Source organism: Salminus brasiliensis, chromosome 24, assembly GCF_030463535.1.
Source record: "Salminus brasiliensis chromosome 24, fSalBra1.hap2, whole genome shotgun sequence".
NCBI lineage: Eukaryota > Metazoa > Chordata > Actinopteri > Characiformes > Bryconidae > Salminus > Salminus brasiliensis.
Genome location: NC_132901.1, coordinates 258621 through 283457, shown reverse-complemented (window position 1 = coordinate 283457; position 24837 = coordinate 258621). Strand labels below are relative to the sequence as shown.

At 39.2% G+C, this 24837-nt stretch overlaps 2 protein-coding genes across 4 annotated transcripts; one reads left to right on the top strand and one right to left on the bottom strand.

Moving 5' to 3' along the window:
• Positions 1–5620: 5620 nt before the first annotated feature.
• Positions 5621–12472, top strand: LOC140546717 (intelectin-like). 3 transcript variants are annotated; one of them, XM_072670100.1, is made up of 8 exons: positions 5621–5775; positions 5970–6063; positions 6269–6407; positions 6483–6730; positions 7161–7319; positions 9419–9539; positions 10281–10384; positions 11143–12472. In XM_072670100.1, exons 3-8 carry the CDS (start codon positions 6269–6271, stop codon positions 11293–11295), a joined length of 924 nt encoding a protein of 307 aa, XP_072526201.1. In that variant the 5' UTR covers positions 5621–5775; positions 5970–6063; the 3' UTR covers positions 11296–12472. The 3 variants fall into 3 exon arrangements, with proteins under 3 accessions (XP_072526201.1, XP_072526203.1, XP_072526202.1); XM_072670102.1 differs by lacking the exon at positions 5621–5775 and adding an exon at positions 5798–5878; XM_072670101.1 differs by lacking the exon at positions 5621–5775 and having other exon boundaries at positions 5892–6063.
• A 2481-nt stretch (positions 12473–14953) lies between these two features.
• LOC140546461 (intelectin-like) lies at positions 14954–19363 on the bottom strand. The gene is made up of 8 exons (XM_072669735.1): positions 19267–19363; positions 19102–19191; positions 18767–18898; positions 18435–18682; positions 18095–18253; positions 16550–16670; positions 15893–15996; positions 14954–15774 (listed from the first exon to the last, which is right to left on the bottom strand). Exons 2-8 carry the CDS (start codon positions 19175–19177, stop codon positions 15622–15624), a joined length of 993 nt encoding a protein of 330 aa, XP_072525836.1. The 5' UTR covers positions 19178–19191; positions 19267–19363; the 3' UTR covers positions 14954–15621.
• Positions 19364–24837: the final 5474 nt, after the last annotated feature.

The following is a 24837-nucleotide window of genomic DNA, read 5'->3' as shown; positions in this document are numbered from 1 at the left end:
TTACCAAGCATTTTTCTCTATATACAGCTTTTTGCAATTTAACCCCAGAAAGGACTAAGTTTCACTGAGACCAGCAGAGGACGCTGCCAGCCCTCTGAACGTCCCATTCAACCAACATCACCCACAAACAACCTGAATTTAATGCACACTTCAAAACAATGAGAACAAAAATGAGGTGTGGATTTTGCCAGGCTGAGCTGTAGAGTACTGCCAATAGAATAGGACTCTCTGGAGCAGATCAACATCATGAACTTATCGGCACCATGCTGCCTAATGCCAAGCGTGGGCTAGTAGAGGGGTATAAAGCCCCCCAGCATTGAATGAGCACGTGTCCCAATACTTTTGTCCATATAGTGATGGCTGTAATAGAGCACCATATTGAATCAGAAAAACAACTCAGTGAGAGCCAGTACAGCCTCCACGTTTTATTATTATTATTATTATTATTATTATTGCTGCTGCTGCTGTTGTTTAAAGAAATAACGCTTATAACGTGCACAAGTTCACGTGCCTCTCAGCCTGCTGTTAACTCTCAGCCAATACAGCGTTATAGTGGTGCCTGTCGCTTTAAGAAGCGCGCGGCTTTTTTTTTTAACCAAATAGACGATTAGAGGCTTATAACGGATAATCGAGAGAAGACACTGGATTAACGATAAAACTGAGGTACAAATTGCGTAAACTGAGGTAAAACTGAGGTAAAATGGGGTAGACTCAGGTAAAATAGAGTAAACTGGGATAAACTGAGGTAAAATGGAGTAAACTTGGATAAACTGAGGTAAAATGGAGTAAACTCAGATAAACTGAAGTAAAAATGGAGTAAACTGGGATAAACTGCGGTAAAATGGAGTAAACTGGGATAAACTGCGGTAAAATGGAGTAAACTGGGGTAAAATGGAGTAAACTGTGATAAACTGAGGTAAAATGGAGTAAACGGGTAAAATGGAGTAAACTGTGATAAACTGAGGTAAAAATGGAGTAAACTGGGGTAAAATGGAGTAAACTGTGATAAACTGAGGTAAAAATGGAGTAAACTGGGGTAAAATGGAGTAAACTGTGATAAACTGAGGTAAAATGGAGTAAACTGGGATAAACTGAGGTAAAATGGAGTAAACTCAGATAAACTGAAGTAAAAATGGAGTAAACTGGGATAAACTGCGGTAAAATGGAGTAAACTGGGATAAACTGCGGTAAAATGGAGTAAACTGGGGTAAAATGGAGTAAACTGTGATAAACTGAGGTAAAATGGAGTAAACGGGTAAAATGGAGTAAACTGTGATAAACTGAGGTAAAAATGGAGTAAACTGGGGTAAAATGGAGTAAACTGTGATAAACTGAGGTAAAAATGGAGTAAACTGGGGTAAAATGGAGTAAACTGTGATAAACTGAGGTAAAATGGAGTAAACTGGGATAAACTGAGGTAAAAATGGAGTAAACTTGGATAAACTGAGGTAAAATGGAGTAAACTGGGATAAACTGCGGTAAAATGGAGTAAACTGGGATAAACTGAGGTAAAATAGAGTAAACTGGGATAAACTGAGGTAAAATGGAGTAAACTGGGATAAACTGCGGTAAAAAGGAGTAAACTGGGATAAACTGAGGTAAAATGGGATAAACTCGGATAAACTGAGGTAAAATGGGATAAACTCGGATAACCTGAGGTAAAAATGAGGTAGACTGAGGTAAAATGGAGTAAACTGTGATAAACTGAGGTAAAACTGAGGTAAAAATGGAGTAAACTGGGATAAACTGAGGTAAAACTGAGGTAAAAATGGAGTAAACTTGGATACACTGTAAAATGGAGTAAACTGTGATAAACTGAGGTAAAATGGAGTAAACTTGGATACACTGAGGTAAAATGGGATAAACTCGGATAACCTGAGGTAAAAATGAGGTAGACTGAGGTAAAATGGAGTAAACTGTGATAAACTGAGGTAAAACTGAGGTAAAATGGAGTAAACTCGGATAAACTGAGGTAAAAATGAGGTAGACTGAGGTAAAATGGAGTAAACTGGGATAAACTGAGGTAAAAATGGAGTAAACTTGGATAAACTGAGGTAAAATGGAGTAAACTGGGATAAACTGCGGTAAAATGGAGTAAACTGGGATAAACTGAGGTAAAATAGAGTAAACTGGGATAAACTGAGGTAAAATGGAGTAAACTGGGATAAACTGCGGTAAAAAGGAGTAAACTGGGATAAACTGAGGTAAAATGGGATAAACTCGGATAACCTGAGGTAAAAATGAGGTAGACTGAGGTAAAATGGAGTAAACTGTGATAAACTGAGGTAAAACTGAGGTAAAAATGGAGTAAACTTGGATACACTGTAAAATGGAGTAAACTGTGATAAACTGAGGTAAAATGGAGTAAACTTGGATACACTGAGGTAAAAATTGAGTAAACTGGGATAAACTGCGGTAAAATGGAGTAAACTGGGATAAACTGAGGTAAAATGGAGTAAACTGGGATAAACTGAGGTAAAATGGGATAAACTCGGATAACCTGAGGTAAAAATGAGGTAGACTGAGGTAAAATGGAGTAAACTGTGATAAACTGAGGTAAAACTGAGGTAAAAATGGAGTAAACTGGGATAAACTGCGGTAAAAAGGAGTAAACTGGGATAAACTGAGGTAAAATGGGATAAACTCGGATAACCTGAGGTAAAAATGAGGTAGACTGAGGTAAAATGGAGTAAACTGTGATAAACTGAGGTAAAACTGAGGTAAAAATGGAGTAAACTTGGATACACTGTAAAATGGAGTAAACTGTGATAAACTGAGGTAAAATGGAGTAAACTTGGATACACTGAGGTAAAAATGGAGTAAACTGGGATAAACTGAGGTAAAATGGAGTAAACTTGGATACACTGAGGTAAAAATGGAGTAAACTGGGATAAACTGCGGTAAAATGGAGTAAACTGGGATAAACTGAGGTAAAATGGGATAAACTCGGATAACCTGAGGTAAAAATGAGGTAAAATGGAGTAAACTCGGATAACCTGAGGTAAAAATGAGGTAGACTGAGGTAAAATGGAGTAAACTGTGATAAACTGAGGTAAAACTGAGGTAAAATGGAGTAAACTCGGATAAACTGAGGTAAAAATGAGGTAGACTGAGGTAAAATGGAGTAAACTGGGATAAACTGAGGTAAAATGGTGTAAACTGGGATAAACTGAGGTAAAAATGAGGTAGACTGAGGTAAAATGGAGTAAACTGTGATAAACTGAGGTTAAATAGAGTAAACTCGGATAAACAGGTAAAAAGGGGTAGACTGGGGTAAAATAGAGTGAACCGTGATAAACGTAAAATGAGCTCAGGTGAGACAAACATCTCACTGTGAAAGGCTCTTCCCAATATAAAGTGAAGATTTGGTGAGTTTAAATTAATTCAGTGGCTAAAGTTAGATAGCACTTGCTACTGTAGCATTTGCTAAGCTAACTGAGGGGGTAGCTAGTAGCTAAGTGAATTTAGTGAGCTTAGCTTATTTCTGCTTAGCTTAGTATGGTTTATGGTGCTTTCCCTTCTGATGAGTGTTTAGCGGCAGTTTGGCAAGGGGGCAGACGATGGACAGACCTGCAGTCCTGGGCACAGGAAAATCCGCTGGTTCCTGAATCTGATAACTAGAAGAGTCTGGAGGTGATGAGCTGCTCTGCAACTGTCCCGTTTTACCATTTCTAGCTTCTGCAACCCTAGACACCTTCTCGCACTCTTAGGTCCACCAATACTGGTCTACTGGGGGACTCGTCCACTAATAGTGGTCTGCTGGCGGACCCTAAAACCAGACTGCCATTAGGCATTTAAGTGGCATTCCTCAGAAACACTGTGACCATTCTTCTTGATTTAAAATCAACCTTAAAAAGTATATTTTCTCTCAGCACTTTCACCTGTCTTCATTAGAGAACCCTGTTTGTGGTTCCTGATTGTATTTGACAAACAAAACAATCTGCCTGGTTAAATTTTGACCAAACCACTGCATCAGCTGTTTAGCTAGCTAACCCAATTTTGCTTAGCGAAGACATGGGCGTTGGCATGGTTTTCCACCTTGGAAAGGAAAGACCGCCTGGCTGATTTGTTAGAAGAAAGAAGAGCGAATTGAAGAGAAAAACACAGGCATGCTGGTGAGTATGTTTATTCACCATTGCAACTGTAACAGTATTATGTTTGTGTTTATTGTTAAGTACTTGAATTAAAAGAAAAATGAAGAAATGTTTTCAACATTGTTTAACAAAAATCTGAACAAGCTGAAACATGAAGCCTGGCTTTTATTGTATTGTAAGGTTCAGGACACAGAAGTGTGTTGAAATCGCCGTCTGTTGTAATCCACTGATGGTTCTAGATGCAGCAGAGATAGAAAGAGTTCATAGTGGCGCATAAAAACCATCTGCATTAACTTTTAACGTTTACCATTGAACCAGTAGTTGAAATGGTGGCGTATGAAAACGTAGGGTTGAATACGAACAGTAGATCTACCGTTTTCAGTTCAGGTCCTCTGATATTTCAGAATTTCAGAATAACTTGCAATGGTTGGTGTTTTGTGTTGTATTTCTCAAATGAATGAATTGCTACAGTTTAGTGCTTTTATTGTATTGTAAGTGTGATTAGGCTCAGGACACGGAAGTGTGTTGAAATCGCTGTCTTTTGTAACCCACAGTTGGTTCTAGATGCAGCAGAGATAGAAAGAGAGTTGAAAGATGTTCAAGCTTAGAAATTATGCAGCAATTCTTAAAGTAATTGATAGGTAATTATGGTACTTGTAGTTAGGCTTGGGACTTGTATGGGGCTTGTAGACAAAATGTAACATTTTCACAATTATAACACTGGCTTGGCTAATTAATAGTCCAATTTCTTTCTGTTTTTGCATTTGTCACATGTAAATGTTTCAGATATTTCAACCAATTTTAATAGAATATATATATAAAGACAGCACAAACAAACCCACACTGCACACCATTTATTGAAATCTTAAATCACCCATTGTTTAAATTTGACTACTGAGTTTTTCAGCTTGGACCACCCGGTGCTGGTGGTAGCAATTCATGACACTACCACCACCATGTATGATGTTCTTATTAAATGGTGGAATGCAGTGTTAGCTTTACAGGCTATGTAACATGACCTATGTCTTCTGAAAAGTTCCACCTTTGACTCACCAGTCCACAGAATATTATCCTGGGTCGGATTGGGGGTCATCTAGATGTTTTTTTGGCTAATGAAAGACAAGCCTTTGTGTTCTTTTTTGGTCAGCAGTGGTTTGCATCTTTCATTTGTCCCAAGATGCATTTCGTAGTGTGGAGTCGTGTACAATGGCCTTAACTAAGGCAAGCGAGACCTACAAGTTCTTTGAATGTTCTGAGACCTTTAAATGTGACTAATATAAAAAAATAAGAATTTGAGAAACTTTTTCGCAGCATTGATGAAGTACAAAAATAAATGTGCTACAAAAGATCTTTGATTAGTGACATAAACAGTCGTGTTGATAACCTTTACATTGATAGAGAATTTTTACATCAAACGTACCATCGTAATTATACAATCAGCGTTCTGCCTCTGTAATGTGGACTGTGTGACACAGGGGTCAGAACAATGACAAGACACTTCCTGTTTCTGTAACATCTGTGCAACAGGGCCGTTAGTCAGCTTTAACAGCCAAGCATGAGTTCACACTTTTTGCCTTATTTATTTGAACTTTGTTGGAGCTTCATCAGGACAGCTCTACGCAAGTTCAGAGTTCATAGTGGCGCATAAAAACCATCTGCATTAACTGGGTCTTCAGTTCAGGTCCTCTGATATTTCACAATTTCAGGATAGTTTGCAGTGGCTGGTGTTTTGTGTTGTATTTCTCAAATGAATTAATTACTTATCCAGTTTGGTGCTAATCAAAGTAAAAAATTCTTATTTTAGCATTATTTACATGCATGAATGTAATGTTTTTTGGTTTAGTTGTCGTAGCTTAATTAATGCTTTGTTTACAGGTCTGTAACTCCGTCAGAGAGATGCATCTGGTAGCTGTCTTGTTCTGTTCTCTTTGGGTTTCTCTGAACATTTTCACTCTCGAAGGTCTTCCCGGTAAGTGTTTACAGTCTCTATTTTCTAAAATGTTTAGAAACAAGCCACTGCCATCATTTTTTTTATTAATTAATTCATCTTATTTCTATTATTGGCATCATCTTATTGATGTACTGTATACAAGTTCTACTAGTATATCATACAGAAATTATAGTCACTGTAATGCAATAAAACATGGTGTAGTAGCGTGACCTTTTCTTTACAGATGGAGAATGATGTGTGGAATGATGTTGCAAAAAACAGTCACATCATTAAACCTCGGAGTGCTGTACAAGCAGCATCTGGGTTGGAGTACCTCGCCACAAGCTGCAAAGATCTTCTTGAAACATATGGAGTCAAAAAGGGTATGTTCTGTGTTTAATATCCATATGAACAGCATATCATAATTTAAACACAACTAAAAGCTGTTCTTTCTCCAGATGGCCTGTACTATCTGTTTTCTTCAAAGGATGTGGTTTACCAGACCTACTGCGACATGACCACTGCAGGAGGTGGCTGGACGCTGGTGGCAAGTGTGCACGAGAACAATGTTTTTGGAAAATGCACTGTAGGTGACCGCTGGTCAAGCCAGCAGGGAAGCAATGCTAATCGACCTGATGGAGATGGAAACTGGGCTAACACGGTCACGTTCGGAACAGTGGAAGCTGCTACCAGTGACGACTACAAGGTACAGCGAGCATTTCTAGACCGTTTTTCTTGGTTCATTTAGAACATTTGAGAGTGTATTGTTTTTTAGTAACTGTTCTTTTTAATTTGATGTCAATAAATGTCCATAAAATCTCTTTTCTGATTGGCTGACCTATATTTTGCCTAATACCCTCCTCATAGCTACAGTGAACTTCTGTATTGCTGCTTACACTGATGAGTCAAAACATTATCACTGCCTGCTTATTATGCTGTTTCTTCTCCACAAGCCTCCAAAACAGCTCCCTCCTTACATCTGACAGCAGGCTATGAAAACCGTGTCTTTACATGCACTATGTTTATCGTGCATGATTACCGTTATACACCTCATCCACGAGTGATCGTAATGTTTTGGCTCATAGGTATATTGCAACCAAATAACACTTTTAACTTGAAGTTCATTTGTGTTGCAGAACCCTGGGTACTTTGATATTGACGCTCAGGATGTGTCTGTGTGGCACGTTCCTAACAACATTCTCACCGATCACTGGATAAAAACTTCCTTTCTGCGCTATCACACCCAGACCGGCTTTCTTAAATCATACGGAGGAAACCTCTACAACTTATTCCAGGTACAACACACACTCTCACACACTCTTGCTGGACTTTTAAAGTCCGTCAACGATTAAAAGACCAAACATCGTCTCAAACTCTGGTAGAACAAAGTCTCAGGCATCAGGCAGTGTCTTCATCACCATTAGGTGGAAGAACTTTCTGTTTTCTTTTGTGGAGGATATCCGGAATGTTATCAGCAGTATTTTTATCAATAGTAATAAAACCATGGGTCATTAATATCTGCCTGTGTGTATACAGTGAGTCCAAGAAGTATTTGATCCCTTGCTGATTTTCTTCGTTGGCCCACTAATAAAGACATGATCATTCTATACTTTTAATGGTAGATGTATTCTTACATGGAGAGACAGAATATTAAAAAGAAAATCCAGAAAATAAATCTAAGGAATATATATTAATTGATTTGTATTTCATGGAGTGAAATAAGTATTTGATCCCTTAGTATTCATTAGCAGTTCTGGCTTTTACAGACCAGTTAGACACTCCCAATCAACTTGTTACCTGACCTGAAGCCACCTGTTCTCACTAATCACTTGTGTGAAAAACACCTGTCCACAGAATCAGACAGATCACACAGATTTCAAGTCTCCAACATGGGTAAAACCAAAGAGCTGTCACAGGACCTCAGAGTCAGAATTGTTGACCTTCACAAAGCTGGAATGGGCTACAAAAAGATTAGTAAGGTGTTGGATGTGAAAGTAACAACTATTGGTGCAATTATCAGAAAGTTTAAAGAGTATAACATGACAATCAACAGACCTCGGCCCGGTGCTCCAAAGAAGATTTCGCCTCGTGGGGTGGCAATGATGCTGAGAACAGTCAGAAATCGTCCTGCAACCACTCGGCAGGAGTTAGCAAATGACCTGAAGGCAGCTGGGACCACAGTTTGCAAGGAAACAATTGGCAACACTTTGCGCAACAATGGATTCACATCCTGCAGTGCCCGAAAGGTACCCCTGCTGAAGAGAGCACATGTGGAGGCACGCCTCAAGTATGCCAATGATCATTTGAAAGATGAACCAAGTTATTGGGAGAAGGTTTTGTGGTCAGACGAGACCAAAATTGAACTTTTTGGCCTCAACTCCACCCGCCATGTGTGGAGGAAGAAAAATGCTGCCTATGACCCCAAGAACACTGTGCCCACCGTCAAGCATGGAGGTGGAAGCATAATGTTTTGGGGGTGTTTCTCTGCCAAGGGTACAGGGCTACTTCACCGCATCACTGGGAAGATGGATGGAGCCATGTACCGCACAATCCTGAGGGACAACCTCCTCCCCTCTGCCAGGGATCTGAAAATGGGCCGTGGTTGGGTCTTCCAACATGATAACGACCCTAAACATACAGCAAAGGCAACAAAGGATTGGCTCAAGAAAAATCACATTAAGGTCATGGAGTGGCCCAGCCAGTCGCCAGACCTCAATCCGATCGAAAATCTATGGAGGGAGCTGAAGGTCAGAGTTGCCAAGCGACAGCCCACCAACCTTCATGATTTAGAGAGGATCTGCAAAGAAGAGTGGGCCAAAATTCCCCCTGGTGTGTGTGCTAAACTTGTGGTTAACTACAACAAACGTCTCACCGCTGTGCTTGCAAACAAAGGCTTTGCCACTAAGTATTGAGTGTGTTTGGCAAGAGGGATCAAATACTTATTTTCCTCATTGAAATACAAATTAATTAAAATATATTCTTTAAAATTATATTCTGGATTTTTGTCTTGATATTCTGTCTCTCCATGTTAGAATATATCTACCATTAAAAGTGCAGAAGGATAGTGTCTTTATTAGTGGGCAAACAAAGAAAATCAGCAAGGGATCAAATACTTCTTGGACTCACTGTATATATATATATATATATATATATAATCCCCCTTATTTATACCATCAATCACGATAGACTACGAGTGCTTAATTTACACTGTACTGATTATTTTGTCAGATCTACTTTTGTATGTCCTAAAGACAGTATTAGTCGTGTTCCAGCAGTACTGACATCTGTATTTTAATTGGTACCTGGATTTGTTGGTTCGATACTTTGGACTGGAATTACATACTGGCACATAGAAATAAGAATATTCAAAATTGGGTCTGTGCTCTTTTTTCAGAAATATCCAGTAAGGTACGGCGCCGGGTCATGTAACACTGGTAATGGGCCAAATGTGCCTGTGGTGTACGACACTGGAGACCAGGCTCTAACAACCTACCTCTACGGCCCCAGCGCCAGAGGTACGGCAGTGTATTCAGATCACACTGTAATTCCACTGATGGACACATTGCAAGTTGTGTTCAAACCTACCCACTCAGATCTCTTTACAGAGGGGGTGAATGGAACCAAGCGTCGGTCGCCATGACTACAGCACAGATATAGCCCATATTTTATTTCATACCCAAACCCACCAGTGCAGCTACACGAGTCTTCTGAGTTTTATATGGATGATGATGATGATGATGATGATGGTAAAATAGTGAATAGAGAATCTGAACTAATGCAGTTCTCTTTAGGGACTACTTTCTGTAGCCGCACTACACCCTGCAGCATGTATCCCTCCACCATTTTAATGATCTGATTTTAAAAGCAGGTTTTAGAGCCGAACTCTTCTCAGAACTCTGGTAGAACCGTGTCTCAGGCATCAGGCAGCGTCTTCATCACCATTAGGTGAAGAACTTTCTGTGAGGGGCTTTTATTATTAGAGCTTCAGACGTCTGCTTCCCTTCACCTCCACTGTAGAACAGCTCTGACCGGGGGAGCTTATTATGAATTTGTTTACGTCTTAATCATTTATTTATGCAGAAATGTAATTAAGCATATCAGAAATATTGAATATGTGTACTGTAATTAAATTGATTTTATATTTTGGAAAACATTTTGAACCAGCCATTGTATACTTTTTAATGTGCTGAAATATAGGAATGTTCTGTAGTTGTATGCATTTGATTTGCATCTTGTTTTGATTTGTATCTTGTTAGGGGAGTTTGAAGCTGGCTATATCACCTTTAGACCTTTTAACAGAGAGAGTGCGGCTATGGCCATCTGTTCTGGAGTAAGACCAAGAGGCTGCAATACAGAACATGTGAGTTTAAAAAACATCCATTGGTAATTGGTAGGATATAAGCCTATATCACTACATTAGCTGCATTAGCCGCAAGGTGTTGATTAGCTAAAATGTCTGTAATATGAATTTCTGGAGAAAATAAACTATGGTTTAGACTAGAGATAGCAAAGTTCTGTCTAGAACTATATCTTGGTTTTGGCATGAATCTCATGAGTCTCATTAATTCATTTTTAATGGATTTTTTATGTAATTACTCTGTAACCACAAATTATTTCATATCTACTGATTATTCATTACTTGCTAATTATTCAGTATCTAATAATTATTCAGAATGTGGTAATTATTTAGTAACTACAAATTATTCCAACCTGCTAATTATTTAATAAGTAGTATTTATTCACTAATTATAAATGATTCTGAACCTACTAATTATTAAATAAACAGTCATTTTCAGTACCGGCTAATTATTCAGCCAGTAATAATTATGTATTATATATTATAATTAGTAATAAACATTTAGTATCTACTCATTTTTTAGTGTAAATGTTTATGGTATAAGTACTAATTATTTAGTATCCACTAATTATTCAAGTTGTAATTTAACTATAAAACTAATATGTGACTAGTCAAATGAGTTATGTGGTCAACATACTGGCCTTTATGGTTGAATAGCCCCAGATAGTAGATATGTTAAATAAATGTGTATTTTGTCTGTATTGTAAAGTATTTCTATAATGGCTGAATGTAATAGAAGGGATTGTTGCTGTGTCTTGCAGTACTGTATTGGCGGAGGGGGTCATTTCCCAGAGAGAGCGCCCGGTCAGTGTGGAGATTTCCCTTCTTTTGACGCAAGAGGCTACGGGACACACATCGCCTGGAGCGCGTCCAAGCAGATCACGGACGCCGCTGTGCTGCTCTTCTACCGCTAACACCCATAACTAGGACTGTTATGTGAGATTCCGGGTATTTGGGAATTGAAGGTTAGGACCCAATTCCACACAGAACCGTTCACTGTCTAGATTTATTTGACCTTGGGCGAGGTGGAAAATACATTTGTACAATCACATCAATGTCAGTGCTGAAACATCTACCCCCCAGAAACCTTACCTCGCCAAATAGCCTTGCTTGTATAAATACAGCTATGTAACAGAATTACAACACAAGAGAGATACTACTGAGAGATAGAGGTCATGTAATTAAACTCAACACAACTGAAGAAATGTCTTTAATCATCATTTATAAAATGGGATTAATAGAAATTTTATTTTCCTGTAAACAGAAAGTCCAACCCCCCCCACATTTATTACTCCTTCAAATGTGTAGAATTAGAGTCAGGAGCAGAACATCAGCTGCAGATGATGATCAGAACATGATGGTTGATGGTTGAAGTGACTGATTAATTGTTCTACTGCAGTACGTTTTTCAGTATAACTCATTATTGTTTATTATGAGTTGTGGAATACAGCATACAATTTTTTTAAACAATTGCAGATAATCTAGAGTTTATCTTAAGATCCTTCATATTTTTTTTCTTAGGAAAGATTTTGTGAATCCAGCCCCTGGTCTTTCCCTATTTTCTTGCAAGCTTTGTTCTTTAGTCTTGCCCTGATGTTTTTTTTTTTTGCTGTTGTTGTTTTTAGTTATATTACTTCCATCTCTCGATACTGTACAAAAGCATGTTATGAGCAGTATTTTTGCTGATGTCAATAAAACCATGGGTTGTCAACACTGGCCACTAATACCAGTTTGATACCTATTCGTACCATCAATGATGATGGAGTATTAATTCTTTTACAACATTGTACTGATTACTATGTCACTCTGTTTTATGTACTTATACATCTTTTGGAGTCAAGAAAATTATTGTGTGGAATATCCTTATGGGGTCAACTCCAAAAGGGATCGATCAGCCCTATCCTTAATATACCAGCAAATGCAGCCAGCATTTGCTGATATATTTTCCCTGCTACTATTTCATGGACAGTTGGTAATGATAAACATTGTATAGCAGCAGTCCTTGTTTACTATCTTGTTTAATCCTGAGCATTTCTGACTTTGCGGTCTTTGCTTTGTGGCTATAAATGTCGATTAAATCATGCAAATGAATCATTTGGTGGTACCAGTGTGTGTATATGCTATGAATGAGTGCTATGAGTGAATTCTCCATCCAGGCAAGCCAAGTTCCCCTTTTAAGTCATGTTTTTCCTGCCATCACTGGGTCACTCTTCACTAGGCCAACCAGTGTGACCCTTCCTCTCTTTCAGATTTTCTATCTTCTATACCCATTTAGAACCTAGAAATTCCGCCCATATACTGTAGATGCAGCTTGTAGGTTACAAATAGACAGTCTAACCCGACCATGTGCAAAGAAACCACCACGGGACCACCACTGACCAGAAACTATTCTCAGCAAATCAGTGATGCTCACATGGTACCAGTCGACCAGGAACTTGAAAGACTCCAACCCATAAGGTACGTCAACATAATTTTACCACTAGGATGTTGTTAGTTGTATATTTATATTATATTGTATATGATATTTAGTATCCTGACAGTACATTTATTGTAAAGCAAGTGAGTTTAGGATTTTACACTGTAAAAATGAAAGCCTTTTGGAGTGCCTTAGCTCATCGCACTGGCCGAACCCTTTATGGAACCTCTAGGAACCCCTCGAAAATGGCAGTTCTCTGAAGAAGGATCTTCAAGGAAGTTGAGCTTCCTTCAGAACTGTGGTGTATCAGCTGGTGGCAATGTGTTATTATGTCGTCTTCATGAAAGAACACAATACTGTGCTTCTCTTGATGAGCAGTCACAGGAAAGAGCTGAGAATAGAGGAGCTCATATACTGCCACCTGGTGGTATAAAGCCGGGAACAACACCTCCTTACACTAACAACAAACAAAACAAAATATACCAGTTTAGCCAAGTTTTGATTTCTTTGAATAATAAAAACCTTTGAAATGTTGAAAGAAAATCTTTCATATATCGTTGTAAATGGACGATGCAAGGTCAAGTGTGGATGGTGTCCAGTTCGTCTTGTCAACGCACTGTGATGCAATAACTCAAAGCACCTTCAGATGTGTTTAGGGATACATGTAAGCACATAACATTTGTAGTGGAGGTGATCAAGCACCTTAATGTGTTAAAGAAAAGCAAAGTGAGATGTTTAGCCATAAAAATATGTGCTAATGTAAGACTTTCTTTTAGACCTTCTGTGCCAGTGTTGAACGATCCTCCACCAGGAACAGTCCCAGCATGAGAGGTAGATCAACATCCTGCTGCTAGAATGGTAATATTTCTTCAATATGTTACTAATGTTTTGATTTATTAGCCACTTTAGCAACTTAAGCATCTTTCTTTGGTTAAAGGTTAATGTAATTGTTTTTCAGCAAATATTTTCATGCAGCCCAGATTTCAATCTATCAAAACGAAGTATTCCGGGGGCTGGAATTGAAGAAACCACCACAGGACCACCACCGACCAGAAATTATTCTCGGCGCATCAATGACGCTCACATGGTACCAGTCGACCAGGAACCTGCATGACTCCAACCCAAGAGGTACGTCAACATCACTGAGCTGTAGAGCAGTGGAACCGTGTTCTCTGTGATGAGTTAGGGAGTTGGAGGGATGGAGGAATGAGCTGAAATGGTGGTCATCCAACATCCTGATCTATCCTAACACACTAATGCTCTTGCTAATTTTGAGTGCAATCAAATTCTCACAGCAATGCTCCAGTGCCTTTCCTGGACCGTAGAACTCATAGTTACTCCAACAAAACAGGATAATACCCTTAATTTGGGAAGAAATCGTTAATGGGTGCTCCAATACGTTTGTCCGTATTGTGTATTCCCAGTAAGAGGGCTAAAAGGATGCTATAGAGTGTTTAATGCTAATGCTAGCTGGCTAGTGAAGCTTTGTGAATCAATTTTCTGTTTTTATGTATTTATGGTGAATTACTCTTGTGTAATTAAAAAGTGTGAAGCCAGTCCCAAGGTAAGCGTTTAGCTTTATACCCCAGCAGAGTTGTTGATTAGTATTAGTGTGTAAACTCTTACTGATGTGAGTTGAGTAAGGCTTGGTACTAATTTAACAGGGGGTGTTTAGTAAGGATACTGCTTGGAAGGGTGTGATCACTCTTGTTGTTGTTTTTTTAATTTGTGATGTTAAAAGTGCTAATTTTTTTAATTGCAGCGCCCTCTGTTGGTCTGATGCCCATTGAAAAACTACTTAAAACCCCTTGTCATGTTGAAATTGGAATTGTGAATGCCAGTTTGTATATTATTTATCTAGAAATGCTCATTCGTCTACCCTTTATTATGCATTTACAAAAACATTCACCTTTAAAAGGTTTTTTTCACAGAAGATGGATTCTGATTCTCATTCTCATTTTGATCATTTCCTATTTTCCCCAAATTAATGTTATAACTATGTTCCAGTCAGACCCTCAGTGTGTCCAGATGTGAAGGTTTTGTGTAAGGTATGAATGCTGAAGTGTCTCAAAAGATGAAAAACCAAAACACAGGACAGATTTGTCTTTTTTTAACATGCTTTTATATTTGATTTTAGATGATTTAATATAGAAAAGAAATCACAGTACCATCACCTTTTTAACACATCCACAGTCCATAGTACCAGGACCACATTCTCCAGCTTAGCAAGATATTTCTTTATAATTGTAACTCATTAGATTTGGATTGGATTGGATTAAACTAAAATGTGCTCAGAAAACATTGCGTTACCAATAGTAATTTTTAAAACGATGACTGTTTACATTGAAATTTGCCGTTTCAGAGATAACAGTGACGATATAATCATACTTTCACCCTACCACTGTTTGCTGGGGTTTTTAATTGGGACCTTCCTCCCTTTAGCTCTATTGATTTAACATCAAAACTATGATAATGTTTCAAATGAAGAACCTTTACCCAAACATTAACGAGTCGGTTCAGTCAGTCAGCACTGGAGCACAGGGGACCTTCCATATTGGCTGTGGGGAATCTAATCCAATAATTTGAGGAACATTTGCTCCATCTCCATTAGAATATTCTCAATTATCACAAAATATTGACCTGCTGAGTCAGGAGAAGACCCTGATCTTCCTGGTCCACCTAGAGCTGAACGTGTCAGTGTCTGAATTACCCAATCTGATGCATAAGAGTTTCAGTCACAAAGAAATGACTCTTCCTGTATGTTCTGTAAAATAAACGATAGAGAAAGAGAGAGAGAGAGAAAGCTGAGGGTGTGATCTGGATCTCAGCGGTAGAACAGGAGCACAGCAGCTTCAGTGATCTCTTTGGAGGCACTCCACCCGGCATTTGTCCCGTAACCGTCCCAGTCAAAAGATGGGAAATCTCCACACTGTCTAGGTGCAGCTTCTGGGAAATGGCCTCCTCCCCCGATACAGTACTGCAACACATTAGGACAGATATTCCCAAACTGACTGTCCACCTCTGAACAGTGAGTATGAAGCAGAGTGAGGAATACATGACTGCATGAACTCAAATACATGAGCCTGATAACTCACGTGCTCCGTGTTGCAGCCCGTCGGTCTGAGTCCAGAGCAGATGGCCATGGCTGCCCTCTCATGGTTAAACACTCTGAAAGCGATGAAGCCGGCCTCAGACTCTCCTGAAAGGATTAAAGACAAATAACAGTGAGTATGAAGTCATTTTGAGGTGATCTGACCAAGTTCAGAAAGAGTGCTGGAGGAAAACATCCAGATTTACAGTTGCTACTTTAGATCTGTTGAGGTGAGATGCACAGATTATTATTTGGTGAAAAATCAAAGCAGCAAGATTCATCTCTAATCCCATATTCAGTCTATCAGCCAAGATATCTGATGTGTGCTTAAGTTTACTGCGAGAGATGAACAAACACTGGACTCTTCCCAGTTTTATATCTGTAAAGGCACGCCCTGTATAAACTCCACGTTCAGCTCTGTGGAGAGCTGTTTCTATTGTATAACCATACAACATTTTCAAAAAGGAGGACACTGGGGACATTTGGTCACCCTAGTTTAGAGATTATGGTCAAACCACCAAGGTCAAAACCAGTTCAGTGTTTCTTTTAGCAATTTGGCTGAATGTAGGCTCACTGATCAATCATGCTGATCTTGATTTTTCACTGAATTGTATTAAAGTTTTATCCAGGATAAAATTCTTAGTAGTAAGAGTTGACATACCTCTTGGGTTGGGACCATAGAAGTTCTTTGTAGAGACTTCATTTCCCAAATCGTACACCACTGGAGCAGTTGGTCCATTATTAGTGCGGCAAACTCCAATTCCATGCCTTACTGGAAATTTCTAATGGGAAGATGATAAAGAATAAACAAGCTTGAAATTCATTGTGAAAAGCATCAAGTGGTAAGAACTCACCAAAGGATTGACTGGCCATCTTAGATTAATTTACATTCACCACAGTACAGATTCAGCTCTTTAATTGAGTTAGATTGAGATACGGTACCATACTTTCACTATAGTACAGTTTCAGCTCTTTAATTGAGTTAGATTGAGATACAGTACCATACTTTCACTATAGTACAGATTCAGCTCTTTAATTGAGTTAGATTGAGATACAGTACCATACTTTCACTATAGTACAGTTTCAGCTCTTTAATTGAGTTAGATTGGGGTACAGTACCATACTTTCACTATAGTACAGTTTCAGCTCTTTAATTGAGTTAGATTGGGATACAGTTCCATACTTACACTATAGTACAGTTTCAGCTCTTTAATTAAGTTAGATTGGGATACAGTACCATACTTTCACTATAGTACAGTTTTAGCTCTTTAATTGAGTTAGATTGAGATACAGTACCATACTTTCACTATAGTACAGTTTTAGCTCTTTAATTGAGTTAGATTGGGATACAGTACCATACTTTCACTATAGTACAGTTTCAGCTCTTTAATTGAGTTAGATTGAGATACAGTACCATACTTTCACTATAGTACAGTTTTAGCTCTTTAATTGAGTTAGATTGGGATACAGTACCATACTTTCACTATAGTACAGTTTTAGCTCTTTAATTGAGTTAGATTGGGATACAGTACCATACTTTCACTATAGTACAGTTTCAGCTCTTTAATTGAGTTAGATTGGGATACAGTACCATACTTTCACTATAGTACAGTTTCAGCTCTTTAATTGAGTTAGATTGGGATACAGTACCATACTTTCACTATAGTACAGTTTCAGCTCTTTAATTGAGTTAGATTGAGATACAGTACCATACTTTCACTATAGTACAGTTTTAGCTCTTTAATTGAGTTAGATTGGGATACAGTACCATACTTTCACTATAGTACAGTTTCAGCTCTTTAATTGAGTTAGATTGAGATACAGTACCATACTTTCACTATAGTACAGTTTCAGCTCTTTAATTGAGTTAGATTGAGATACAGTACCATACTTTCACTGTAGTACAGTTTCAGCTCTTTAATTGAGTTAGATTGAGATACAGTACCATACTTTCACTATAGTACAGTTTTAGCTCTTTAATTGAGTTAGATTGGGATACAGTACCATACTTTCACTATAGTACAGTTTCAGCTCTTTTAATTGAGTTAGATTGGGATACAGTACCATACTTTTACTATAGTACAGTTTCAGCTCTTTAATTGAGTTAGATTTAGATACAGTACCATACTTTCACTATAGTACAGTTTCAGCTTCTTTGATTCAAATTAAAATGTAATGTTTGTTTGCTTGTGTTTTTTTTTTTTACCTTGAATAAGTTATAAAGGTTTCCTCCATGGGAGCTGAGGAAGCGATTCTCAGTGTGGTAGCGTAAGATGGAAGCAGGGGTCCATTTTTGCAGCTGGACGTTATTGGGAACATGCCACACAGACATGTCCTGAGCCTCGATGTCATAATACCCCGGATTCTGTGAGAAGTAAGTGGGATAACAGGTGGGTTTAATTTATGGTTAGGGTGGTACAAGAGTTTCAGGTCCTAATCTAAGGTGTGCCAGAACAACCAGCACTCCAGGACCATTAGTATTATACTTTATTATTCAAACCAGAGCAATATACTTCATAAATGATGGCTAGTGCATCTCCCTGTACCTTGTAGTCATCACTGGTAGCACCTTCTGCAGTTCCAAATGTAGCCATGTTAGCCCAGTTTCCTTCTCCTTCAGGTACGTTAGGGTTATCACCTTGCTGGCTTGACCAGCGGTCACCTACAGAGCATTTCCCATACATGTTGTTCTCATGCACACTGGCCACCAGCGTCCAGCCACCTCCAGCAGTGGTCATATCACAGAAGGTCTGGTAGACCACCCCAGTCTCAGTTGTCAGATAGTACAGGCCGTCTGTTTGTGCAGAGACATCACAGATTGGTTAAAAGCCCATTATGCTTTGTTTTGGAGAACTTCAGAGTCCAGTTTCAGCCTTACCTGCTTTAACGTGATACTTCTCGCGGATTTCTTTACAGCTTCGAGCCACATATTTAGTCTTTTCAGGTTTCTCTTCAGAGTCATTGTCATCAGCGTCACTGTCCCCATCCTGAAACGAGCACTTCATTGACACTGTAACGACAGAACTCAGACTCAGTTTCATCTCAAATCAAATAAGCACTATGAGGTTCCCAACCATGGTGAAGCGCTCCTCCATGAACAGGTATGGGAACCTCTGAGTTGAGGGATGCTTAGTCTTCAGACTTTAAGCTAAACATAAATTAAGCTTGTATTTTAATACATAATTTGTCCCTCTGTAAGCAGATTTTACTGACCTGCTTTGGATTCACAGGGGAACAGTTCCACCGACAGACACATCAGCAGAAATCCAAAGGCCAGCAGAGACGACATACTTGATGAAATGTCTGCAAAAAAGGATGAAATTGGAAATTAATCTTTACAAGCTGTATAAAGTTTTCTATAAGACAGTTGAATATTACCTGCTGCGCTGCAGTGGTGTTTCTGTGAGCTGTGATGTTCGTCTCAATGATCAGTTGGATTGGCGTTGATGGTGAGTGTCCTGTTCGAGAAAGTAAAGCCCATTTATCTCTTTCACAAACCACACGGAAGTGTTTTTTTCCTGAAATGCAAAATCCTCATGCTTTTGTGTGAATTAACAGCAGTTCTTATCTAGTTTACTCAGGTTTGTGTAACTTAGTTGTTTATTTTGTAACACCACACCCGATGAACCCTGATGTCCCGATTAGAAGCTGAGATGAAAATGTTTGGTCTCACAGTCTGTTGGTCTCACACACCTCACAGGTGTTGGTCGTCACACACTCATTGAATTAGCCACATATTAAAAAGCTCCTTCTGAACACTTTGGATTGAGCATTGAGCATCACAATGAACATCACAGCTGTAGTCAGTTCTATAGTCATATAGATAGTCATTAATGTGCTCATTAACAGCCCTGTGTGCAGTAGTTCTGATTTGTTCTCAAGACCCAATGGCTATTAGGTACTAAATTAATTATTGATTTGTACAAGTGGGAGTATTTTGAAACCTGCTCTGTAAACTGACCTGGAGACAGTGCAAAACAGTAGCGTGGTGAAAGAGGGAGGACTTTGGTTAGTCTGACAACAAGGGTTAGCAACAAACCCCTTCTGTTGCCTTCTCTTGACATTTTACTACCTTCAACCAAAGAACACAGTTCAAATATTAACATCCTAGCAGGAAAAGGATGTTGACCTTGCTTTACATTGTATGTTGTATCTGGTTTGACATACACTATGGACAGTTTGCTGTGAGTATTTGCTTGTAAGGTCACCGTGTTAAATGATCACTACCCCACCTCATCTCCAAATCGCCAACTCATCGTCAAGTACTCATCATTCCAGAGAACACAGCTCCACAGCTCAATGCTGGGAATAGACAAGCTGTGTGTGTGCATTTGCACATCAGCAATAGATGCTGCTTAAAGTAGCTGAATGCATTCATTAGAAGGGGTGTCCACAAACTTTTGGGCTTATAGTGTATTTTCGTGGCAGCATGGCTGTATTCCGCTGTAGAATCATGTCTAAAGTGTTTCATACAGTTGTACCAGAGCAGAGTGGCCCCTATTCACACTTGGTATGAACATCTGCCTGGAGTGAACATCACAAGAACATGGTGAAATAATGAATCCATCATCCTGTGGACAGTGGACTCTGATTGGTCGATTGCAAGGCTGTGTCTAAACCGAGGCCTCAGATCTGGCCTCCGAATTGTACATTCTGCAAAACCGGGTGTATATATTGCCGGCTGTCCTTCCTTGGAGCACTTTTGGTAGGTACTGACCACTGCATACTGGGGGAGAACACTCTGCAAGACCTACCTGATGTTCTGGAGATGTTCTGACCCTGTCATTTATCTAGAACATCACAGTTCGGTTCTTGTCAAAGTGTGTCAGATTCTTGCACTTGTCCATTTATCCTGCTTCAGCACTACCTTCAAGAACTGACTGTTCGTACTTGATGGCGATGGTCGAAAGCTGATCTGCACCAAGAGCTCTTCCAGCTTCAAGTACGGCTTGGCTCGACCCGACATCCTTTAAGATCCACGGAAGACGAGCATCCAGACTTCTTTCTGTCCTGCACCGAAGTGGTGGAACGAACTTCCCCTGGGTGTCCGAACAGCACGCTCGCTCGCTGTCCTCAAACCCAGACTGAAGACCCTCCTCTTCTGAGAGTACTTGGGTGAAGAGTAGAGTACTATGGTCTCCATATAGACTCAACTTTAAATTTTAGTCTATTCAAACTACCTGAGTAAACTGTGAAGCACAGTTAGAAGAGTCTGCTAAATGCCTTAAACGGAAATGTTCTAAGGAGCTCAAGGACGTTGCAGATAACACTGGATAATATGGTTCCACAAAGACTCTTGTTAACTGTAGCTGCTCTCTTAAGAGCTCCCGGAGGCTCTCTGAAAGGTTCTGCCAGTGTGGTGAGCTCAGGAACTCCAACGGTTGCCTTGAGTGTCCTTTCATTTTTACAGTGTATGTGTTAAACTCCTGCAACCCTGGTGTGACTGTACAGTAAACAAATTGTTCAGGGTTGGGGGATTCCCCCATTCCGGATACAAGTCAAAACAAATGAACATCCTGTCTGTGAAGAAATGTTTGACATACCTCTCGGGTCAGAGTCACACGAGTTCTAGGGTTCAGTTCTGCTCAGTGGAGGTTCTATGGAGGTTTTTGCCTATTAATAAGATCAGCTCCACTCTAGTGTCAGTCATTCTTAGCCTATTTCTGTGAATGAGTATGGTTTTCTGTGATTTGCAGCCCTAACCACATAGCAGCCACAGTTACAGGGAGAAACAAGGTTTGTTTAGAGCATCTAGGAGTGTGGTTAGGCTATTGATACAAGTGAAGTGATTCATTCTCCTGTAGTCAGTGTATGTTTGAATATGTCTTACATATGTCTTTTGTCACAGTTTGAAACATTTGTAAATCAGAAGTGCATATAGGTTAAATAAACTTTCCTTCTAACTAAATAAAAGAGCTGAAACTGTACTATAGTGAAAGTATGGTACTGTATCCCAATCTAACTCAATTAAAGAGCTGAAACTGTACTATAGTGAAAGTATGGTACCGTATCCCAATCTAACTCGATTAAAAGAGCTGAAACTGTACTATAGTGAAAGTATGGTACCGTATCCCAATCTAACTCAATTAAAGAGCTGAAACTGTACTATAGTGAAAGTATGGTACCGTATCCCAATCTAACTCAATTAAAGAGCTGAAACTGTACTATAGTGAAAGTATGGTACCGTATCCCAATCTAACTCAATTAAAGAGCTGAAACTGTACTATAGTGAAAGTATGGTACCGTATCCCAATCTAACTCAATTAAAGAGCTGAAACTGTACTATAGTGAAAGTATGGTACCGTATCCCAATCTAACTCAATTAAAGAGCTGAAACTGTACTATAGTGAAAGTATGGTACCGTATCCCAATCTAACTCAATTAAAGAGCTGAAACTGTACTATAGTGAAAGTATGGTACTGTACCCCAATCTAACTCAATTAAAGAGCTGAAACTGTACTATAGTGAAAGTATGGTACCGTATCTCAACCTAACTCAATTAAAGAGCTGAAACTGTACTATAGTGAAAGTATGGTACCGTATCCCAATCTAACTCAATTAAAGAGCTGAAACTGTACTATAGTGAAAGTATGGTACCGTATCTCAATCTAACTCAATTAAAGAGCTGAAACTGTACTATAGTGAAAGTATGGTACCGTATCCCAATCTAACTCAATTAAAGAGCTGAAACTGTACTATAGTAAAAGTATGGTACCGTATCTCAACCTAACTCAATTAAAGAGCTGAAACTGTACTATAGTGAAAGTATGGTACCGTATCTCAATCTAACTCAATTAAAGAGCTGAAACTGTACTATAGTGAAAGTATGGTACCGTATCCCAATCTAACTTAATTAAAGAGCTGAAACTGTACTATAGTGAAAGTATGGTACTGTGTCTCAATCTAACTCAATTAAAGAGCTGAAACTGTACTATAGTGAAAGTATGGTACCGTATCCCAATCTAACTCAATTAAAGAGCTGAAACTGTACTATAGTGAAAGTATGGTACCGTATCTCAACCTAACTCAATTAAAGAGCTGAAACTGTACTATAGTGAAAGTATGGTACTGTACCCCAATACAGTTCAATTCAAATGAACTGTAATGAAGATAGTGTGTACACTGCAGTATCATAAACACTGTTGGTGTGTTCTATTTCCTGTGCTGAGTTCTAAAAAAATGTGCCCTGACCTGCTGTTAAAAATTCTTCAGGTGTTTATTCTGGTGAACACCTCACTGCAGTAAAAAAAGGAGGGAGTGGAGGGGTTCAAGGCTGTGTTCCAATACTACGTGTCTGCTGTTAATGGCTGAGCTAGAGTGTAAACTCTTAAAACTTAACCTCTTAACCTCTGAGCTGGAACCTCCACAGGGCCCCCTCCAACAGGGCAATGGCCTCACACCAGCTCGGGAAAAATTCTGCTCCACCTCAAATGGGTTGAGCATGTTGGGGATTTCCACAGAGGGTTTTTGGGGTAATACAGCCCTGATTGTCTTAGTGTCAGGATCATAGTAACAACCCAGCCAGTGGGAGGATGCTGCGAAACGTACTAGGCCTAGATGATCATTCATCCCTGGTGTCCTGTAGACCTTTGTGTGCAGCATTAGGAATGCCAACATCTGAATAGTGTGCTTGGCAGAATTCTAGTGCCCTACATAGTGCACTACATCTGGGATCAAATAAAATCCAAACAGTGCACTAATTAGCTAACGCTAATGCTACAGTGACCTGCTTCCCACTTCTGTGATGTTTATATTCACTTTACAGCTCAGTTGCATCAGCTGCACGATGACCAGCAGAACCAGCGAGACGTGTCGGTTGTGTACGCTGAAAGTGAAAGCACTCGGCGATGACGTTGGCCCAGAGATTCCCCTCCGCACTCTCAACAAACACTCTTCGGTTTCTTCAGGCCAACTTGGTGCTATATTCAATCACACACACACCTTACAAAAGCGCTGGGTTGTTTGTTTTCAACCCAAACCCTGGATTATTACGCAGGAGCCCGGCTGCTGTGTTGGCAACAACCTAGCCGACCTGCACCTGGAAAGCTGTGGTAGCTGTGGTTGGTGTGGTGCAACAGATAACACACAGACTGGGGTTCGATTCTTGGTCTGGGTGGCTGTGCTGCACTACACCAATAAGAGTCCCTGGGCAAGACTCCCAACACTACATTGGCCCTCCTCTGTAATACGAGTAACCTTGTACTCGCTCTGGATAAGAGCGTCAGCTAAATGCCGGTAATGTAAATCGATGCGCTAATGTCCATAAAATGTTATTAAAGTAATTAAAAACAGGTATTGATTTTAGCTTTAAAAAGGCTAATTTAGCTAATCAGACTTTTGCTATAATCAAAGCATTTTGTTTAAATGAAACTGTTGTAAGTGGGCTGACCGGTTCAGCCCAGTGTTGCTGGTTTTACTGTAACACCCATGAAACCCATTTTCTTTATTTGAGTTATTTATTTAGTTTTATTTAGAATTTAGTTTCACAAAATTACTATCTGATAACAAAAAGATTTTATGAAAATGATGTGACTTAATATCTCAAATTATTAATCATTTATTAGTAACTAATGCCAGGGGAGGCTGCTAATTAGCTGTAGCTAGGTGCTTTATAAGCAGTGTATTACACAAGGTTTTCTTGTATTTTCCTTTATGTTAACTAAGTTCAGTGCAACACAAATGCTATGAATGATCACGCAGAATGCTTTATTTCCAATAAACAATATTTAATAAACTGTATTTTACTGCTGATCTGGGATTAGCTAGCTAACATTAGCTTGCTAAAAAGAAAAAAGTTTAAAAAGTAAAACCGGTTGTTTTCACTGTTTCATAAATGAATCATAAAGTAGAAGGAATTCCTCAAAAGCGAAAGTCTAAACAGTCTAAACAGACTCCCTCAGTAGACACAGCTAGTGCACTTGGTAGTAGCACTTGGTAGTGCACTAGCGG